General features: G+C 42.0%; 2 protein-coding genes across 4 annotated transcripts in view; both read right to left on the reverse strand.

The window, feature by feature from the left end:
* pitpnb (phosphatidylinositol transfer protein, beta) overlaps positions 1–12,541 on the reverse strand; it is a 29,003-nt gene extending 16,462 nt beyond the window's left edge. For all 3 annotated transcript variants that reach the window (XR_004335566.1, XM_032539198.1, XM_032539199.1), the window contains exons 1-6: positions 12,469–12,541; positions 6,081–6,111; positions 4,285–4,430; positions 1,481–1,572; positions 1,240–1,247; positions 113–187 (exon numbers count right to left, since the gene is read on the reverse strand). Coding sequence is in view for 2 of the 3 variants with exons in the window: in XM_032539198.1 (XP_032395089.1) it covers positions 113–187; positions 1,240–1,247; positions 1,481–1,572; positions 4,285–4,430; positions 6,081–6,111; positions 12,469–12,488 (372 nt within the window). In the remaining variant the exon portion in view is untranslated. The remainder of the gene's footprint in view (positions 1–112; positions 188–1,239; positions 1,248–1,480; positions 1,573–4,284; positions 4,431–6,080; positions 6,112–12,468) is intronic.
* Positions 12,542–13,550: 1,009 nt separating this feature from the next.
* ttc28 (tetratricopeptide repeat domain 28) overlaps positions 13,551–19,963 on the reverse strand; it is a 145,557-nt gene continuing 139,144 nt past the window's right edge. The window contains 3 exon segments of the mRNA XM_032539214.1: positions 13,551–15,126; positions 17,823–18,459; positions 19,480–19,587. Of these exon segments, the coding sequence (XP_032395105.1) occupies positions 14,028–15,126; positions 17,823–18,459; positions 19,480–19,587 (1,844 nt within the window). The 3' untranslated portion in view covers positions 13,551–14,027.

Genomic DNA, 19,963 nt, shown 5'->3' on the forward strand with positions numbered 1-19,963 from the left:
AAAAGCCTTACAATATCACTGCAATATTGACATTGATATATTGGATTTTCTTCATATGGCCCAGCTCGACCCCTGCAACACCAACGACCCACTGGGTCGTCTGCTCACTCACGTTTTCTATTGTTCCCATGTCAGGTTTGTGCCACGTCTCGATCTTTATCATGAAGTCGTCCTTCATGTACTCGTTCTGTAAAGCAGGAGAGAAAACACGCGGAGATCACGCAGGGGCCAAAAACACACATTTTGCAGTGCAGCTAATCTCGGCCGAGACCAACGGCCCAGAGATCACCACGGATGGAGGATTCTGAGAGTGAGTTCGGAGTGTAGTTAAACCCTGCAGCTCTATCCAATTACCCAAGCGATGGTAATTCTGAAACAACGCTAGCGAGGCGGCTCAGCTCACAACTATTTTTAACCACCGCCACAGCACTTAGTGTGCAGGTAACCCACAACAATGTTGAGCTGGGAAAACACTTAAGACAGGTGTGTTGGTGTAAAGGCTGTCGCATACACTCAGCAGTATCTGTGTGTGTGTGTGTGTATGCATTTGTAAATCTCAACCTAAAAAAGGCCACGTTACACCAGCATTTAAAAACAGCAAAAATCTCACTGGAGTTCCATTAAAATGAATGGTTGCTTTATATTTTCTGTGATTTTTACTCGCAAGGGCCGAGGTAATTCTGTAAAACTCTGCATCAATTCAAATCCGTTGAAGTCGGAGATGCATTTTGCACCATAGACCCGAGCCGTCTCGACAGTGCTGACGTTTGAGGAGCACGAGCCGGGGGGGGGGGGTGCATGGAGGAACCATCATCATTTTAAGCTGTGCACAACATTCACTTTTGCAAAACCTCCCTGTGGGTTTAAAAAAAAAAAAAAAAGTGCTCCTAAAAAACGGATGTTCTGGACAGCCAAGCACAGGACTCACTGGTACAATTGGGTGTTTATGGTTGTTTTGTTAGTAATCCCTGAGACCCCCCCCCCCCCCCCCCCCCTCCATTCAGCAACTCTTTATTAAATGAAATTATGAACAATTCCAGCCCAGTAGAGAGAAAACAGAAAGAATCTGAGAGCTGTTGTGACTGACTAGTGCTAGCATGTTCCCAGCTGGCTGACATGTTTGTGGTTGGTTTGCCATGTTGTCACAACAAGAACTAAATACTATGAAGGTATGCAGATTAATTTTTTACTCTCTGGTGTGAGCAGGTCTTAAAGAGAAACTTGGAAAAAGCAACTCACCGTCACAACTGCAGAGGAAGGAGAGGGAGGGAAAGAAACACAAAAACAAAACAAAAAAGCATCAGTATACAAAATCAGGTTTGGCATTTCTCATCTTTGACAAGCTTTCACACTACATATTGGAAAATACACTCATGTAGTAAGTACATCAAAGGATCTAAGTGATGCCGTGATTTCTTGTAACTACGATCTTTTTCATGTTCATCATCTGGAATTGATTCATTCTTCAGCGTGAACTTACTGGTGCGACAGTACGGGTAGGCGTTCCAAGCCTTTTCGTGAAAAACTAACGCTCCCTCTGGTGCAATCATCTTCACATAACCTGGGACTTTACTGCAGGGGGAGAAAAACAAGTCAGACAATCAAGTCCACGGCCCGTCAGAGAGAAAACATCCATAGATCTGGAGCAGACTGGGTACTTAAAAACGTCCTCTAAAATAGAACCAGACCGATACGAATATTTGATGATTTAAATATATGTGACTATTTTTAAAAAATCCAGAAACGAGTTACAAAACATAAACAGATTTCCCTAACATATGTTATTTGCACTTATTTATAAGTTCATTTGTTTTATTGTCACAAAAGAACATCAAAATATGTTAAAAGTCTGATAAATAAAAAACGTATAAAAGTACAAACTTAAGATATGAAACTTAAAGTCCTAAATCAAAAACACTAACAAAAAGTTTTAGAGCGCCCTCTGGTGGACAGACTACGCAACGCCAACGCTCGTGACATGGTTAACAGTCCGTTTTTATTTTTTAATATTCGTTTATCTGAATGAATATTTCAAAAATGTAATATAAAAAAATTGGGCATTATAAATGCTGATACCAATTTATCAGGAAATGCCTAATATCAGCTGATATATTGGTCAGGCTCTACTTTAAAATGACAATTTAGCATCTTCAGGGCTAAGGGGCCGTGTCGACCAGAGTGTTTTTTTTTTTTATTTCTTTGCAATGGAAGCGTAGCGTATTTACACAACGCTACAAACAACAACAACAGCATGACGAGCACTAAACATCTATTCTGCACTGAGCGGAGCACACATTACTTTTTCCTGGTCCCTGTGTCTGTAAAGCGCTCCCAGCTCTGGGTTTTCAGCTGGGGAAAAAACGCTTACGTGCCTACCCCAACACCTACTTCCTGCAGTGTCAAAGAACCAGTCACGCAACATACAGAGGGTGGACAAAATAAGAGAAAACACCTGGCAAGAAGCAGGACGACTCCAGAACAGCTTCACTTCTCGTACTGCTCTGTAGATGTTATTTAAACAGATGGAATACTAATCCTTTGATTAGGTTTAAAGGCCTTAAGTTATTTGAGGGTCTCTATTTTGCACAAAGTGGCCTTTGCTCCTTTAATGACGTATGCCAGGGGTCAACAACTGGTGGACTCCGGTCCAAAACCGGACCACAGGAGGCTTCCATCAGCACCGCAAAGCCTTTTAAACAAAACCGGGGAAAAAATATATATCAATTAATGGGCATTTACCTGGTCAAAGAAATATTTTTGTTTGTTGCTGTTGCTAGGTTGCAAAAACACGCAGGAGAGCCGCGAGCTGACCGAGGCACACAGGTACCCAATACGATAAAAGAACATGGCATTGTCAAAATACAGAAAAGCTGACAGTAAAAACTGAGTCTTCCGAGATCAGTGGACAGAAAAGTACTTTTCCAAGTACACTTGGAGAAATCTGAGGTCAGGACACTGAAAAACTATGTGCCCAAAGCCTAATAAGAGCGATCTATACGAGTCCTGTCTCACTCTCTCACAGCGCAAAGCGGGTATACAGTGTGTGTGTGTGTGTGTTTTTCCAGTTATCATATGCTTGTTCAATACAGGCACTGTATTTTTGCCTTTTTTAACCTAGGCAGCTTGTACTTCTATCTTTTATCTAAGTGATTAAGCTCAGATTATTTCATCATATGTTCATAATAGCCAGTGCATTTTTGCATCTTTGAGTTTAAGAATGTTGACTAAAATTATTCCTTACGTATTATTATTATTATTATATCTTTGTAGATATCAAATTCTGACCTCAGCGGGGGTGGAAGGTTGACTTTCTTGACCTCCTGCAATTTAAGATTTTTTTTAGGCCTTTAATTGAACGGACAGTTTAAAATATGAAAGGGGAGAGAAAGGGGGAGTGAAATGCAGCAAAGGGCCGCAGGTCGGAGTCGAACCCGGGCCCGCTGCGCCGAGGAGTAAACCTCTATACATGGACACCCGCTCTACCAACTGAGCTATTTGGGTGCCCGACCTCTGGCAATTTAAGTTGAATACCCTGATATATGCCATTAAAAAGGTATCCGATTTCAACCGACTACTCTTGTTTTGTTTTGGCTGTGTGTGTGTGTGTGTGTGTGTGTGGATATTATTTTGAAATAGAGAGAGGCTTATGCAGGAATGTATTCTAAGGTAGAGCTGGTTCAGTAAAATGGCTGCTTACTATTGGCATGCAGAGTAGTCATCAACACCTAATGTCTCCCCTCAGATAGCAGCCAGAACAGTTGTACCATCAGATGTCACAGCTGGCGTCTGGCAGCCTGCGATCCCAACGAACACGTCCAGATGGAGGCGAACATTTCAGATCTTGTTTCCGTTGCCAGGGCTCCTGGTTTTATGTGCCTTACCTACTTAGGTTACTTGTCCAGGGCGTTGGCCAAAAGGTGATACCTATGCCATAAATGCCGGCTTCGTGAAGCGGGTTTTTATAAATAATACATTTTTCTAGGTACCGTTACCCCAATTCTCTGGTAAATACCAAGGCGGCAGATGTTCATCTCTCCATCGCCATCAGTGAGCTTTTAATCGCAGCTACTAACTGCTGCATGTACGTATGTTTCTTTAAAGCTTACACATTATGCCAAACAGTACCAAGCTTAGCAGTCAATATATGACGTTGTTCCATTATTTTGTCCACCCTATGAACATGTGAACTCAGGGGTATTGAATGATTTTCTGGAAAAACGGTCAAACAGAAGTACAAATGCTCTCACTCGTAAGGGAACTTTAGATTTTGTTCCAAAGACTTGCCTCTTTAGATGGTATATTTTATGTGTGTATTGTCCCTTCTCCCCGTCCTTCTCATAAGGTTCATTCTTCAGCACCTCGATGCCTTCCCCTCCTCCGGTCTCATTCTTGCTGGCCTCGGCCACAGAGAACAGCTGCCCTACTTGATACTGCGAGAAAAACGGAGGAGAAAAGAAAACACGCCGGGAATAAATCACCTTAAAAGTACAGACACACATCCTGTAATTATTTGCTGGAATAGGCAAAGATCCCTGGAGGAAAGGCAGGTGCTTCAAGGGTGCAGTAACACCAACAGCCACTAGAGGCTGCACAGGAACTCCTAGACTCAACTTAATTCAACTCAAGAATTATTATTAATAATAATAATTGAAACTTTTAATCCCACGATAGAAATTACAATGTTTTCATTTTATACACAGGCCTGAATCTCACACACACACACACACCACACACACACACACACACACACACACACACACCACCACACACACACACACACACACACACACACACACACACACCACACACACACACACACACACACACACACACACACACACACACACACACACACACACACACACACACACACACACACCACACACACACACCACACACACCCACACACACCAACACACACCACACAACAGGTGAGGGGGCTACAGCTGCCGATGGACAGGCCCCCCGGCGTTGGGGGTTGAGTGCCTTGCTAAGAGCACTTGGCAGGCGTGCGACAGGGTGCTTTGGCACCTCCCAGCTACCAGTCCACCACCATGCTTGGTCCGCATGTGTTCTTGAACCAACAACCCTCCAGTACGCAATCAAACTGCCTCAAACTGACCCCCCCCCCCCCCCCCCCCCAAAAGAAGCCCAGCTTTTCTCTTAAATGTTTAATATGGTATACTCAATAATCATAATATGGCACTCCAGTTTTCAAATCCGACCTGTGACGGTTTTCCTGCATGTCTTCCACTTCTTTAAAAGGGCGGAAAAGCCCCCCCCCCCAAAAACTTAAAACAAAAAAAAACTTCTATTTCAGCATGTAATAGTCTATATCCACGACAAAGGTCTGGCAACGCGAGACTAGGTATGTAATATAATGGTCTATTGGTGAAGTATTGATCACTTTGAGGGGAATGGAGGGGAGAGATACATTTTGTCCCCCTGGGGGAGGCTTATGATTATATGGTTGTGTTTATTCTACAGGAAACAAATCTAAAAAACAACGACACATGCCAACCCTAAATCCAAGAAACTACAAATAAAAAAGCCAGCTCACTTAGGAAACACTGGCATGTTGGACTATAAGAAAACAAAGCTCGCAGGAAGATGAAGGGCAATGATCAGTAGCTTAACTAAATGCTCCACTTTGTGTTTTTCCCTTTCAGAAAGGGCTGTGAAATAGGGCCAATGTATGATGTCCCTGGATATCACACTGGGGTCTGGGCTCACTGAACTCACTGAGGCCAGACAAGAACATGGATTGCACACATAAAAAAAAGTGATTCCTGTTAAGAGAAAGATGACAAGAGAGATTGTAGTTTTAAAAAGCTGAGCTCACAGTCCAGTCCAACTCTGTCTGCAAACACCAGCAGCAGCCTGTCACACCAACACCAGGGCGCTCTAACAAAGGCTATTTTGTCTTGGTGTGTGACCCAGACGGAAAAGCCTGAGTGGATGAGCATTCTGTGTACGGGGGAAATCAAATACAACACCATGACTATCCCAACATGCTGTAACTGGTAATATGCAGGACATTGTACAGGGAACATTGGGATGCCTCCCTTTGGATTACTCACCTCTTCCACAGAGACTGGCAACACTACACGGCTGAGAGAAGGGAAACAAGGGAGAGGTGGGGCAGGAAATGGAGAGAGAAACAAACAAGTTTAGCACATTTGTGTGTAAATAGGGGGGTAAAATACTGGAGAAGATGTATAAATGTTAAGGATTTGAAACGGTCCATGGTTGAGCCTGGGGAGAAGTTAGTGGTCACCTTTTAGTTAAATAAAACTTAAATACCCCTGTGACTTTGCACTAACTATTCCTTTTTTATATACTAAAATTACAACAAATGCCAAAAGCACTTAAACATTATTGGCATGCAGCTGCGGATAAACCTTATTCTGACCATCTTTGGGGGAAAAATGAAGAGGCTTTGTTATAAAACAGGAAAATCTGTCTCAGAGTCTGGATGTTAAAACCCTGCGTTAGTCCCCAAAAGGACGTCATTTAGAGACATCATTCCTTGGCGCTGCACCCCAATTATAAAGAAACAACAGCTCCTCATAATTGAGGACCACGGGTTAATAAGGAAGGCAGTCAGAGGGACTTTGTGTTCACGGCAAGACTAAATGGAAATAGGAATTGAAGCACAGGGCTTCCTAAAGTCACGACTTTATCTGCGTTCATTGTGAAACCAGGCAGCACTCTGAGGATAATCAGAATATACTGTATAGCCAATTAATAAGGGCTCACGCAGCAACTATCAGGCCTTGAAAAACTCCAATACAAAATCTGTCTCGGTCTTCGCTCATGTCAATATGACGGACTGGACTGTCGTGCTTTTATTAAGTTAAGGTTGGTCACAATGTACTTTACACTGTCCAGTTATTTCATTATAAAAAAGGAAAGGAAACCAAGTACGAATTCACTTTTACAGTTACAAAGAGACACGGCTAGAGCAGCGGCTCAATCAGCAGCATGACCAGGATTACAATACAAATCACAATATGGAGTACTGCAATATGCAAATCGCAGGGGGGGGGGGCTCCAGTTTTTGCTAAAGGCAAATATGTGTCCAACCATTCTGAATGAAGTACTGTGGTGCTGCGGAGACGTCCCGCCCTGCAAATTGTATCCTACAGACTAAAGAAAAAATACTGATCACACTATAAATCATTTTCAGGTTTTAGATTTGAATATTTTTCAATGAAAATGAGAATAATAATACAAAAAAATCATCATTCCCTCTAATATCGTCAATCATATCGCAATATCAATCACAAATAGACGCAATTGGATAATTTCCCTTATATGGTGCAGCCCTAATTTGAGCCAAGTGTCTTTAGCTCCAGTAGAAGAACTTATCTGCGTTTAAAGTAATGCCAGGATCAGACTGCACAACGTCACACTATAGACATATTCCCAAAAAAATCTTGCTGTGTCTTGGACACAAAAGTGGCAACACTTCAAGTATGACACAGACAATGTTCAAACGAGGCCACGCCCCTTTAGGAAACAGGAAGTGTGTGCCGTTTCCTACCGGCGCTGCTTGAAATGCGCTCTCTTTGGTATAGAGGATCTTTGCCAAGACGTAATGACCCAATCAGTGAATATTGGTGTTTGACAAAGGTCTCCGTTTGCTGCCGTCGAGACGGCAACACAACCAAAACGGGGTCTCAGAAGTGTTTTCAAAAGGTCTCCGGTTTAGGGGCTCGGAAACGCCAGAGCGGTGGGAATGGGAAGCGTAAACGGAGCCAAAGACATTGGTTTTTAAACAGAAACATAGCAATAGAAATGCAGTCACAGTGATAAGGGAACTTTGTTCCTGCAGCACCTCCTCTTCCTCCTTTTCCAAATTCACACATATCCCGCGCAAAGAATGGGCCGATTCAGCACCACACCCTCAACCGACTGATGGAGCTGCCGGGGGCGGTGCACAGGCTCAATATAAAACGCTCTGACACGCTCAATTCAGGGCTGAAAGCCCCTTCAAAAGGGTCTGTAATTTAATCAACTTGAAAGCAATTAGGCCTATACAACGTAATTATTTTAACCGAGAGAATTAAGAGAGACATGGAGAATATATTATTAAAAAAAATTGTTAAAGACTTTAAAAGGGACGTGGCCAATAATGCTTATAATCTGTTATAAGCGTTACTGAAACAATTGATTGACAGAAAATGAATCTGCAACTGGACATTCATCGTTTCCAGCTTCTTAATTGTCAGGATTGTGTTTTGTGTTTGAGGCCACGTCTTTGTAACGGAGTATCTTTTGGTTTTGCCTGTCAGACAAAATAAAAATAAATCTGAGCTTGTTTTTGTATTTTCAGACAATTTATAGACTAAACCAATAAGAAAAACATACATATATAAATCTGTAGATAATCAATACTTCAAATCGATAACATCCTAATCACCCAGCTAAAACATTTACCAGCTTTAATTTTCCTCAGGGAAAAAGACAAAAACACTGATCGTACTTATAAATAAACCAGTCATGATAAATCTTTCCTTTTTTAAAAACACATCCCGAGTTGGTCGTTGACGGTCATGCAACGAGAGGAAAAACCAAACGGCAGAGTGCAGTCAGTGTTGGTGGTCTGGGCTCCTGCTGCCGTGTGGCTTTTATAACAGAGACATTAACACGTTGGCTCTGGCTAAACGTCCAACAGCATCCACTGCACGAGGCTGTGAAGTAGAGAGATCAAGCACTGTGACCGCGTTACACCAGAGGGCTTTTAATCCAGTGCCAGGAAGAGCCGAGAGCTTTCACTCGACACAAAGTCTACACACCTGTTAATTCCCCTGAATATATTAGATTTCAACACGAGATGGGAAATTAATCAGGGGTATTTGCTTCCATGTTGTTTTTCTATGGTATTCACTATTGTTTTCTAAATGGTATTGTTTTCTGCACCATCCATTTCACTAGTGGCTCCAAAAGGGGAAAATATATCTAATCATAGTCATCTGTGTTGCTTCTACATGAGATCAAGTCAGGCAATAGAAATGTGAAGGCCTGCGATATGTCCAACTGCTGAAAATTACACAATAAAAGGATCCACTGTTCCTCAGGTTACAGGTGTAAATGATTAATCAGTTATCGATTACTCACTGTAAAAAAAAAAAAAAAGTGATTGTGTTGTGCTTAGAAAAACTTGCAGTAACGTAGCCAGTGACACAAACATATGGCTGGCACTTTGAGTCCTTAGTATTCAGTGTCATAGATTCATTATATACCGAAGTTACCTGTGTTTACATCTGCCAGCGCTCACTCTGTCAAACAGAGCAACCGCAGCAGAGAGAGGGTGTGCACTGGAAATAGCTCTGCAGGATTATGAAGGGCAGAACTATTCAACAAAAGGCTGACCTAGCAAAGTTCAAGAGGTCTTGTAGTCCAGCTAACCTTATGTAAGATCTGGTGTAAGTCCTCTATGTGGCACTGCAGACAGGACAGACACGGCACAGGTAACGTGGTTGTGCAGACTTAACGCACCTGAATGTATCGCAGAACGCTTGCCTTTGGAACGTAACCAACAGTTGAGTTTCACAACAGTGCTAACAACGTGCTCTCACATTATTATGTAAATAGTACATTTTACAGTATGTAATGCTGCCATGTCCATATTGTATTGCATTTACAGCATGTGAAACTAATTTAAGTCCCAATAGGACAATAATACCTTCTATTAAAATGGGTTTGAGATTTTTAACGTTGGGATTGCACAAATGATCACATTTGAATTGATGCAGACACAAACCTGATAGGATAAATAGGAAGTTGGAGTAAACAAATTGGTATTTACTGCACAGTTTTTTTACACAGTAGCTTTCCCGTGAATGGGAAAACTCCGGGAGATTTGTAGATATTTCCAATAAAATCCTACTGAGGCATCACTAATTACACAACCAACACAGACGACCATTGAGGTGTGACAGAGCGCTCTCAATTATTCATTTCTATATGGGTGCCATCAGAAAATAAATTGGCGACACTAATAATTAATGTACTTCTCTCTTCATGAGCTCCTTAACATATAGGCCCATACATTTTCCTCCGAGTCCAGCTCTTGTTCTAGGTTAGGAAATGTCTAATCATGTTTTCCATCTACAACTTAATCTTTAAGCTCCTTTTAAACAAGAGGCCTGCTATAAATCTATTGACGTTAATGAGCCACAATTTTCAAAATTGACAGTTGGAAAATGTGAAGACATGAGGTGATAGGAAAATCTGTTTGCTTATTGACTATATGGTGAGAAAGATAGACAATATATTGTTCTACAGTGAGACGCTAGAGAGCAGATTTGGGAAAATTAGTCAACACCACCTCAGGTAAAAATGCTCCTTTTAAAACTGGATTTTAACTGACCGCTGGCCAATTTCATATTCATTTTATTATTTTATAGATCTTGTTTTGCTTCTTACTGTATAGATTTGTCTCATGTACTTTGTTAGAGCAGTTTGTAACTGTAAATAGTTATAATTATTACATGGTTATGAACATATCTCAGCTGTAGAAACACATCATGCCAGTTTACAGACATATGTCCTATACAGCTGAATAAATGGTACGCTAATGATGATACCTCAAATCAAACATAGACCCAAACTTTGCCACATCCATGTTGTTTAAAAAGCATTTAGTGTTGACCAGATTTGTCCTGATTTACGTTAGCACTGCTGCTGTACACAACACAGGGGAGTGGGCGTACCCAGTGGTTCCCATTTTTTTACATCAAGGACCACTTTTGTCCCAGGGGCCCCTGTCTTACAGGAATTTTGCTTTTAGATGTTCTATCACAGAACGTGTCTGATAAACACATAACCAAATGGTCATCCATTTCGTCATTGGATGGAATTACAGAAACCAAATGTTATTCTCTTTTGTGCTTGGGACCCACTGAACCCCCCATAAGGACCTCTGGGGCCCGAACCCCACGTTGGGGGCCTGGGTTACCCAAGGCTAGTTCAACATCACACCGCTACAGGTACCCGTTATCCGGAGCGGACGTAGGTTAGCTACACAGTAAAAGCTAGTTAGCTTTGCAGACAGAAAGTGGGTAAAAACGACCACCTCACAGTTCAAATACAGCAGATTTATGGGCTGAACTATGATGATTAATTGTGTTAATGATGCAGTTTATGTTAGTATTAGCCGCCCAGTTAAATAGCTAACTCTGTAATGCTAGCGCTAATAAAAGTAACTGCAAACTAGTCCTTCCCTAAAATCAAGCTAGCTTGTAGCTTAAAGGGTACAACTGCCCCGTGATTTGGGTAAATACTGGAGCATAATTAACTGCCGAACTGTATGTCAACGCTATGCTCATGGCTCATAAAACAACTTAGCAGTAAGCTAATGTTAGATGTGTGCTTTACTGTAATGAACACCGTTGTCAGAATAATTCTAGCAGCTAGCCGGCTGCTACATGCTAATTTAGCAACAGCTAGCATGAACGGTAAATCCGACGAAGCCTAATCTGTCACACACGGGACTAAAGCTTAACATTACGACGACGCTGAAGTCAGATTTCGGTCGGTGGTTAATGTTCAGATACACATAACTTGCATCGAGGAGCGACTGATCCCTTTCGCTATCCAAAACAAGCTAAAAGTCTTCATAACACATTCGTGAAAGCTTTATTCCATTTGTGAAAATGCAAAGAGAGATTTCGCTGAAAACCACTATGGACAGACGCGTTTTACAGAGCTTTTACCCTCTCTGGGATAATTAAGTCTTGATTTAACAAGTCTATCTAGCTAGCTATGGATAGTGGTTTTCAATAAGGACCGATCCTGTGTGGTCTTCATGCGAGCAATTAAATTAAAATGTCCCCTTTTAGCATTGTCACTAATAGAATAAAGCTTTCGTAAATCCCTAAGTGCCTTTCAGACAGCTTAAATGCTTTCTTGAATGTCTAACACGCTTTAATAACATGAGAAGAGGTGCTAAAACGGAGAAACAGTCGCTCAGCATTGCAAGTTTTGTTTTCCTTAACCTTAACTTCGATCGGAAGCTAACTTCAGCGCCGTAACGTAACGTCACTTTACATAGCTATGTGACACGATGCTAACTGGCTAGCTACGTCAATGGTGGTGATATATTAAACCAATTAAAGCCATGTCCATTAACGGAATGTGCATGTTGTTTGTGCTTAACCAGCGAGTCCATTTGTGTAGCTCATTTGCATTAAGAGGCTAATTATCCCGCTGCTGCTACAGCTCAATGGCTAACGTTAGCTTGCACTAGCAACGCCTAAAAAAGACCGGTGTGTCCCGTTATCCACGTCTTGATCCACCCTGCTCAAAGCTGGCTTTTTACGTGCGACGTGACTGAAAAATCCAGCGATCGACCATCCTACACGATACACACGTTTACTCCTCATAAATACGCTTTCGGATGGGGAGAAATGCGCCTCTAAATGCACCAAAAGACGTTTTTAAAAAACACTTCAGACTCACTATTCCTTGATGAGCACCATCTTCGTCACCCGGGCTGCGCCTGCGCACTGCGAGTGGACACCAGCTAGAATTATCAACAAGTTTGTTCCGCCCTCCAGGAACAATCCGATTGGCTGAAAATCCATTACACTGTCTCACACATAGACTGTATAATATATTTAATATTAACGGTCTATGGTCTCATATGAACATGTTTTCAAAATATTCATTTGAACAAATGGTTTACCGAAATTGATATAATGAAATATATTATGAAATAGTTATACATTTTTCAAGAGAGAAGAGTCACTACAAATACACTTATTCCACATTTGTGAATGTAAGATGAAGTTTTGGAAAGATTTACTGTTGCTTACTTTGATTGTGATCCTCCCATTCCAAGAGATATTATTGATTGATTTCATTATATGGTTAGGCAAATACATTTTTAAATGCTTCATATTTTATAAACTGATCACAATCTGAATCTAGAAAGTAACTATATAGCAATTCAATGTATGTAGCAGAGTAAAAAGCAAAATATTTTCCTCAAAGAGTAGTTGAGGAGAGGTTTATATCTTAAAATGGAAATACTCAAGTAACCCTATAATTGCCTTTAAATGCAGTACTTGAGTAAATGTACTAAGTTCCCTTTTTACCACTGGACTGGAGTTTCTGCAGAATTATAGATACATTTTACTACTTCTGAAATCTAATCTAAGATTTACTGTTTATGTTAATTAAGTGGAAAGAGGCGTGATATGTGTCATGAAAACAAAACAAGTAAAGGGACATTTTTATTGGTTCAGTTCTTGCGAATTGAGATATTTCTAAATAGGATTCTGGCACCTCTGTGAAATTGTAGATTATAAAAATCACTGACACACTGAACAGCAACAGTAAAAGTACCATGCTGACAATCACACATGAAATCAAATCTCCAATAAAAAATATCAAAAATCTTTTCCTTACATCTTCCTTTAATTGTCTTTATAAAATGTATAATAATAACTGGAAAACACAGATTACTTTACAAAATGAATGACAACCGGTAAGCATTGATAATGACATTTAACAATAATTATTACACACAAAAAAAACCCAATCAAGATCATATTCAGGTCAACTTACACAAATATAGCGAGCATTTAGGTCGACAGAAGACGTTCTCCTTTCCTCAGGCGTTCAGTCAACAGACTGGGAGTGCAGTACGTGGAGGCATGGAGACTCATGCGCTCTAGTCAGTCATGAAAACACATTTAAAGCCAGAGACTCAACGTTTCTCTCAGTCATTTATTCGTCCTTCCAGCTCTCTCCAGAAGGCACAATCATCACATTCAAAACATTACCATCCCCTCACACAAAAAGTAGTGATGTGTAAAATCATTGTCAGTATGAAACAGTACTTTTTTTTTTATATAATAGTCTTCAGCAGGTATTGCTAAAAAAAAAACAAAAAAAAACGTGGTAGTATTTAGCTGACAAATGGACAGCTTCTGTCGTAGCACAAACACCAAAAAAAAATAGAGCCGAAGATTGGCCCTCGGGCTCTGGGTTCAACATGGCGAATATCCCGACTCCTAACATTTAGAGGAGGGAAAGAAATGTCCAGGGGAGAGAAACTTGTAGCCGTTCCCAGTGGGAACTTTGATGCCCCCCTTAGAGTTCGACGATGGAGGTGGAGGAGGTTTAGCCTCCAGTATTTGGTGACCATTCTGTCTGTCGCCAGTGTGATGATCCCCGGATGCGTCTACCTTTTTGCTGACAGACTCGTGTCTAGGCGAGAGATTAAGCAAACCCAACACATCGTTCTGAACTGTGCTCATTTTTTTATTCCCACCTCGGAGTAAAGTGGCAGGGCAGGGCTCCTCGTGTTTCTGGCCAGCGTTGGCCCAGAAGGTTTTTAAATTATGAATCGTCTGGACTTTATTGTCCCGTTTTGGCTGGTTGAGTTCGGGCGTGTTTGCAGGGCTGGAGGAGGCCGAAACGGATCCTGCGGAGGAATAGGAAAAGGCCGGCGATGGGGCGCTGTCAGCAGGAGAGCGTGAAGGTGAGATGTGGGCGGTGTAAGGTGAGGGAGGGTATTTCAGTTTAAGCTGAGACCGCACATGCACATCTGGGGAGACGGCGGGGAAAGGCCAGGCCTGCTCTGTCACAGAGAGAGATGAAGAAGGGGAGGAAGGAGCTGGGCTGTTGTAGCCGGAGCTGATTTTCTGCAGCGACGAGGAGCGGGATGGGGGTTTAGGCCGAGTTGGGGGAGGTGTTGAAACCGAAGGGGAGAGGGGTGAAAGATGACCAGTGAGGGAAAGAGGAGAAGAGGAAGCCTTTAGACTCGCCCTACTGGGGGGTCTGCTAAACGCACTGGTCTCAGAGGGCTGGAAGCCTCTTGATCCTCCAGTGGGAGTCAACGTTGGGCTGGTGGGAGTGGACAGCGAAGGCTGCCTGGCATCCGGCCCCTTCACTGTCTTCCCTCTGATGTTTGCTTTCTGCAGGCTCTCCACAGCTTCCATGTGGCTCTGGGTCTCCTCCAGAATCTTCTGGGCCAGTTCTTGGGGATCCAGCTGTCCCACGGGCCCCGTCCTCTCCTCCTGGGACTTGACCGTGCTGTCTGTCTCAGTGCTCGACTGGTCCGACTCTGAGCTGCTTATCTTCCCTTTCCCGGTCCTCTGAGGATGCGAGCTGCAAAAACAAAATTATTTTAGTTATGTTCAAATTAAGCCATCTAGGAACAAGAGTTGCAAATGAGCTTAGACCAGGGGTCTTCCACCTGTTTTAAGCCAAGGACCCCTTAACTGAACAAGACACGGAGCATGGACTCCCGACTAAATATTAGGGGTGTGCAAAAAAAAACAACAATTCTGATTCATGAATCGATTCAAACTCTACCGATTCAAAATCGATTCATAGAATTCCAAAAATTACTTAATTTTTTTTTCTCGATTTTGAATCAAATTGCTAGCCTAAAAATCAATATTGAATGGAATTTTCTGAATCGTGCACCCCTACTACATTTATTGTATAAAATTAAGCTGCATAACAATAAGTTGGACCTATAATAGTGTGTAGGGCGGCCCAAAGCCTTCGTACATTCCGTTTTTGCAAAAAATGCAAAAAATCAAAATAGCCCACTAATTGTTGCCATGATCTTATTAATCATGTTTCCATGTGAAACATACTGAGAATCCTTAGGATTCACTGTATCTGTGGATGGCCTTAGTGACAACGTTAGCTAAAGGCCAGTAAGCAGTGGGGATTTACATTTGCTTATATGTTTCTAATATGTTGGATTCATGTTAAGACAATAATATTAATTTGGAGGACCCCCTGCATTGACTCTAAGGACCCCCTAGGGGTCGCATACCCCCTGTTGAAGATCCATGGCTTAGACCAATGTTTCCCAAACTTAGGGTCGCAGCCCCGTTTTATTAGGTTAAAATATTTATTGAGTAAAATGCATGTCAATCTTATGTGAATGAGCGTTCTTTTTTGCTCCACTGGTCTGTTCAGCTCAGATGCTGTGGGGGGGGGGGGGGGGGGGGGGGGGGGGGGGGGGGGTCTCTCTTCTCTTATCCTAGGAGGGGATAAGAGAATGAGTTGAGAAAGGGGTGAGACACAGAAAGGAGAATAGAGACCTTTTCTGTTTTTGTTTACTTTTATAATGGAATAAATATACTTCATATACATTTAAATTCATGGTTTTTTCCGTCTTTTGTCCACAGTTTAAAAGTGTAGATGTTGCAATGATTCATGGTGTATTTTTGTAAATTTGGGTCCCGGGGAAACACCAAATTTCTCTTTTGGGTCTTGAGCTGAAAAAGTTTGGGAACCAGTGTAAAGCTTAGACTATAAAAGCTATAACACTTATCGCTTTCATAACTCTAACAACTTACAACAAAATATCAAAAAAGGCCAAAAGATACAGAGTTGCAAGGAAGGAGTTATTTTATGCGTCCCGGGCATTTTCTGCTTAAAAAGTTTGACCTTATTAAGTCTTGAATGAACATGAAATTCTCCTGGTGTAAAGTGGAAATATTTGACAGTGGAGTAGAAATATTCCTTCTCATTTCTGTTTTAAATCACCTTTTTATTTTGTAAAATCCCTGTTTTTGATGTCAGCCACTCTGACTCGGACTATTCCATCCATTTCATTTACATTAATACATTGGAGGAAATTCATGAAAACAGGAAATATTTAGGAAAGCTTGAAAGATACAAACACAAAAAGTAATTCTGATAATGTCCACGATGAGCTCAACATTTTGAAGTTTAAATTAAGTTTCGATGTTGAAAGTTGCCGAAGAAGTAAGGTGCCAAAAAACGAGAAAGAATTGCTTTCTCCCAGCAATCCTGTCAATTAAACGTCCAACAAAAACACAAATGTCAACCTGGTTTATTTTATTTTATATATGTTACATTTTGTTCCTGTATTTTAAATTCTGCACATGTTATGTCTTATATTCTCAATTTGTACTAAGATTTTCTTCTCTAGATGCATATGTGTTATTAGCATTGTTGGAGGGAGCCTGACGTCTAACGTTTTTATTGCCAACCATTTCTTCTTTGAATTGTATTATTGTGCATATGACAATAAAAAACTGAAACCTGGTGCTGGTGCAGGAGGAAAAAAAAAATCAGGGAGTCTCTTTAGGATACTTTTGTGGAACCATGCATGTCTCTACAACATGCTGTCAGTCCATCCAGTAGCTGTGATATTTCAGTCTGGACCAAAGTGGTGGAGCAACATCGCTATCCCTGGAGACATGAAGCTAACGTGGCTTAAACAACGTAGACAGGGGGTTCATCCCTCTATCAGGTGCTTACCCTCATGTTTCCTTTATCAATGTTCTTCTTAACTACCCAATTGTAATTACCCAAAATAACATGATTGATTCCACACAACGCTCTTTGCCAAGTACAAATCTCTACTTTCATTAATTTTGGGGCGTCTTATTCAATTTTATAGCATTTGAAGAAAAAAAAAATTGAAGTGGCTTCAAAATAGTATTGAGTAAAAGTTGACATATTCTAGTCTGTGATTATCCATCAACATCCATTCCTTTAATTTTAATCTAAATAATTCCTAATTTCTGCTCTTCTAACTCAAACATAATTTCCTGTAAACAAGGTTTATTGACCATAAATTCCAAAAATAACTGTAAAACTAAAGTTAATAAGTAAGTGGTACTTAGTGTTGAAAACATCCAAATAGTGAGAAAAAAAAAAGCGTCAAAAGTGTTGAAAAATAGGACAAAAATGTAAGAAAAAGTTAAAAACATCGATAAAAAGAGTCAACAAAAGTGTTGATTTTCAGGAAGACAACACAAGGGTTAAAGAAAGGACCATATCTTTCTTTCTGACAATAACATCAAACTTACATTTCCGGCTTGGGGCTGCTGGGAACTTTCAGGGGCAGCGGTGGAGCTTTAATCGGAGATGTTGGCGTGCTGACGCTTCCCTTGGAGGAAATGGTAACAGGGTAGCCATGGCGCCCGGCAGACCCTTTCCCAGCTCCGCCTCTGCCGTGTCTGTGTCCCGCGGGCAGAGGCAGCGTGTCACAGTCCCTCCTCCCTCGTCCTAATGGCTCGCTGCTTATGATGGAGTACCCCTCGTACTCCTCATCCTCCCCTTCTCCCGCCAACCCTCCTCCGTGATTGGTCAGTCGACCCCTTGACAGGCCGCCCGATGGGCGGTGCTGCGAGGCGTAGAGGCCCCCTCCCCCGCGAGGTCTGTCCGGCTCCTGCTGATGTGAGCGCTGGCTGATGACGTCACTTCCTGTGGGCTCGGGCCGGGACAGAAAACTGAGGGAGGAGGCGAGGGAGCTGAGGCTGTAGACGGAGATGGCGTCGCAGGAGAGGTTGTCGGGGCAGCTGGGCGGTAAGAAGGAGGGCTGAGGCGGGTAGCAGCTGAAGGAGAGGGGCAACGAGTGAGGCTGGGAGGCCGACTGGGAGGACGACAGAGACTCCAGGGAGGACGAGCTGTCCATGCTCAGGCGCTTCGGAAGCTCTGTGGAGTCTAAAGAGAGAGAGAGGTGTTAGGTTGGAATCATAAGCTGTTTTCAAAATTGTTCCCTATCACGAAAGTTGTGCATTATACAGTGAATTTTGATATTATTCACTATGTAATCCCTTAAAAAATACCCATGATGCATTGCTAATTTGAGGGTAAATACGCAGTATAGACTGTATCTAAAGATGGACGATGCGTCTCCATTTCCTCCAGCTGTAAAAACGTGAAGCCAAAATCTCCCGGATACAGTCGCTGCCATATTGTTATTCTGGATTGGTGATCGGGGGGGGGGGGGGGGTGAGCGCGGTATCAAAAGTCCCGCCCATACACCCACCCGACCAATCGAGATTCATTCCCAGCTGTCATTTCGTTTCACCACGTTTTTATAGCATCAAATAACTAATAAAAACCAAAGTTATTAGAAAAATTAACACTTGAACAAACAGACTGTATTTGACGTGTACTATAATTTATTTTTCCGTACAGCAGCCAGCCACTAGGGGGCAATCCAGATGTTATGGCTTCCCTAACACGGTCTAGACATCCAACATGACATCATGACTTTGCGTAAACATACACGCCGACTTTCCGACAGTGGCGTGTAATCTGTACGCATTTTGAATTATCTTATGCCAACGCTGTATACATCTGGCGTAAACATACACGCCACTTGCCCTGTTATCGCAAAAAGAAAGCGAAGGTTGAGTTTAGGAAATGTGACACGCGGGACAAGATCCCCGGTCTCCTGGGTGACAGTCCTGTGTCTTACCCCTCCACAACCCAGACCAACCTCCCTACGTGGATTTTTGCCCTTTCATACTACTCGCCACGGCGTAAATTAACACGCTATCGCAAGGTAGTGTAAGTCAATGGAGTATGCGTCTTGATAACACGCCAATAATGGAATTGGCGTGTCATACATACGCCATTTCATGAAATCCGTCTGCGACATCTGTGCCTGGTTGGAATAGAGAAAAGACTTAGTTTTGACAAAGAAAGAAAAATAAAGTTCTGCATTCTTCTCACCAAAGAGTGCCAGGAGAGACTGGAGGGCAAAGTGCATGATGCGCCTGCTGGCCTGCTTTCCGGTCTTCAGCACGACCTCCTCCTGACCCACCTCACAGAGATCGAAACCTGGGAGAGACACAGTGGAACTGAGTACAGTTACTGTAGTCGTACTGCACTAGAGTACAGTTTTTCTTCCATTTTATAGTATTTAAAGCCTCTAACTCCTGTATATTTCAGTGAGAAATATTGTGCTTTTTACTTCCACTACATCCTTCATCTCCATCTTTAGATCAGTGATCTTCAACAGAGGGTCCGAGACCCCTCCCAGGTCCTCAGAGTTACTGCAGGGGGGCCGCCTAATAATTGTTGATTTATTGCAATTAAAATATCCTATAATATATTATAAATATATATCATATATTATGAATGCCCATAAAAAGCACTGCGCCAAGGTACAACCGCGCTTTGCTTTAAAAAGGAATGGGAGATGGCACTCTGATTG

This window comes from Etheostoma spectabile, chromosome 16 (assembly GCF_008692095.1).
Source record: "Etheostoma spectabile isolate EspeVRDwgs_2016 chromosome 16, UIUC_Espe_1.0, whole genome shotgun sequence".
Lineage (NCBI taxonomy): Eukaryota > Metazoa > Chordata > Actinopteri > Perciformes > Percidae > Etheostoma > Etheostoma spectabile.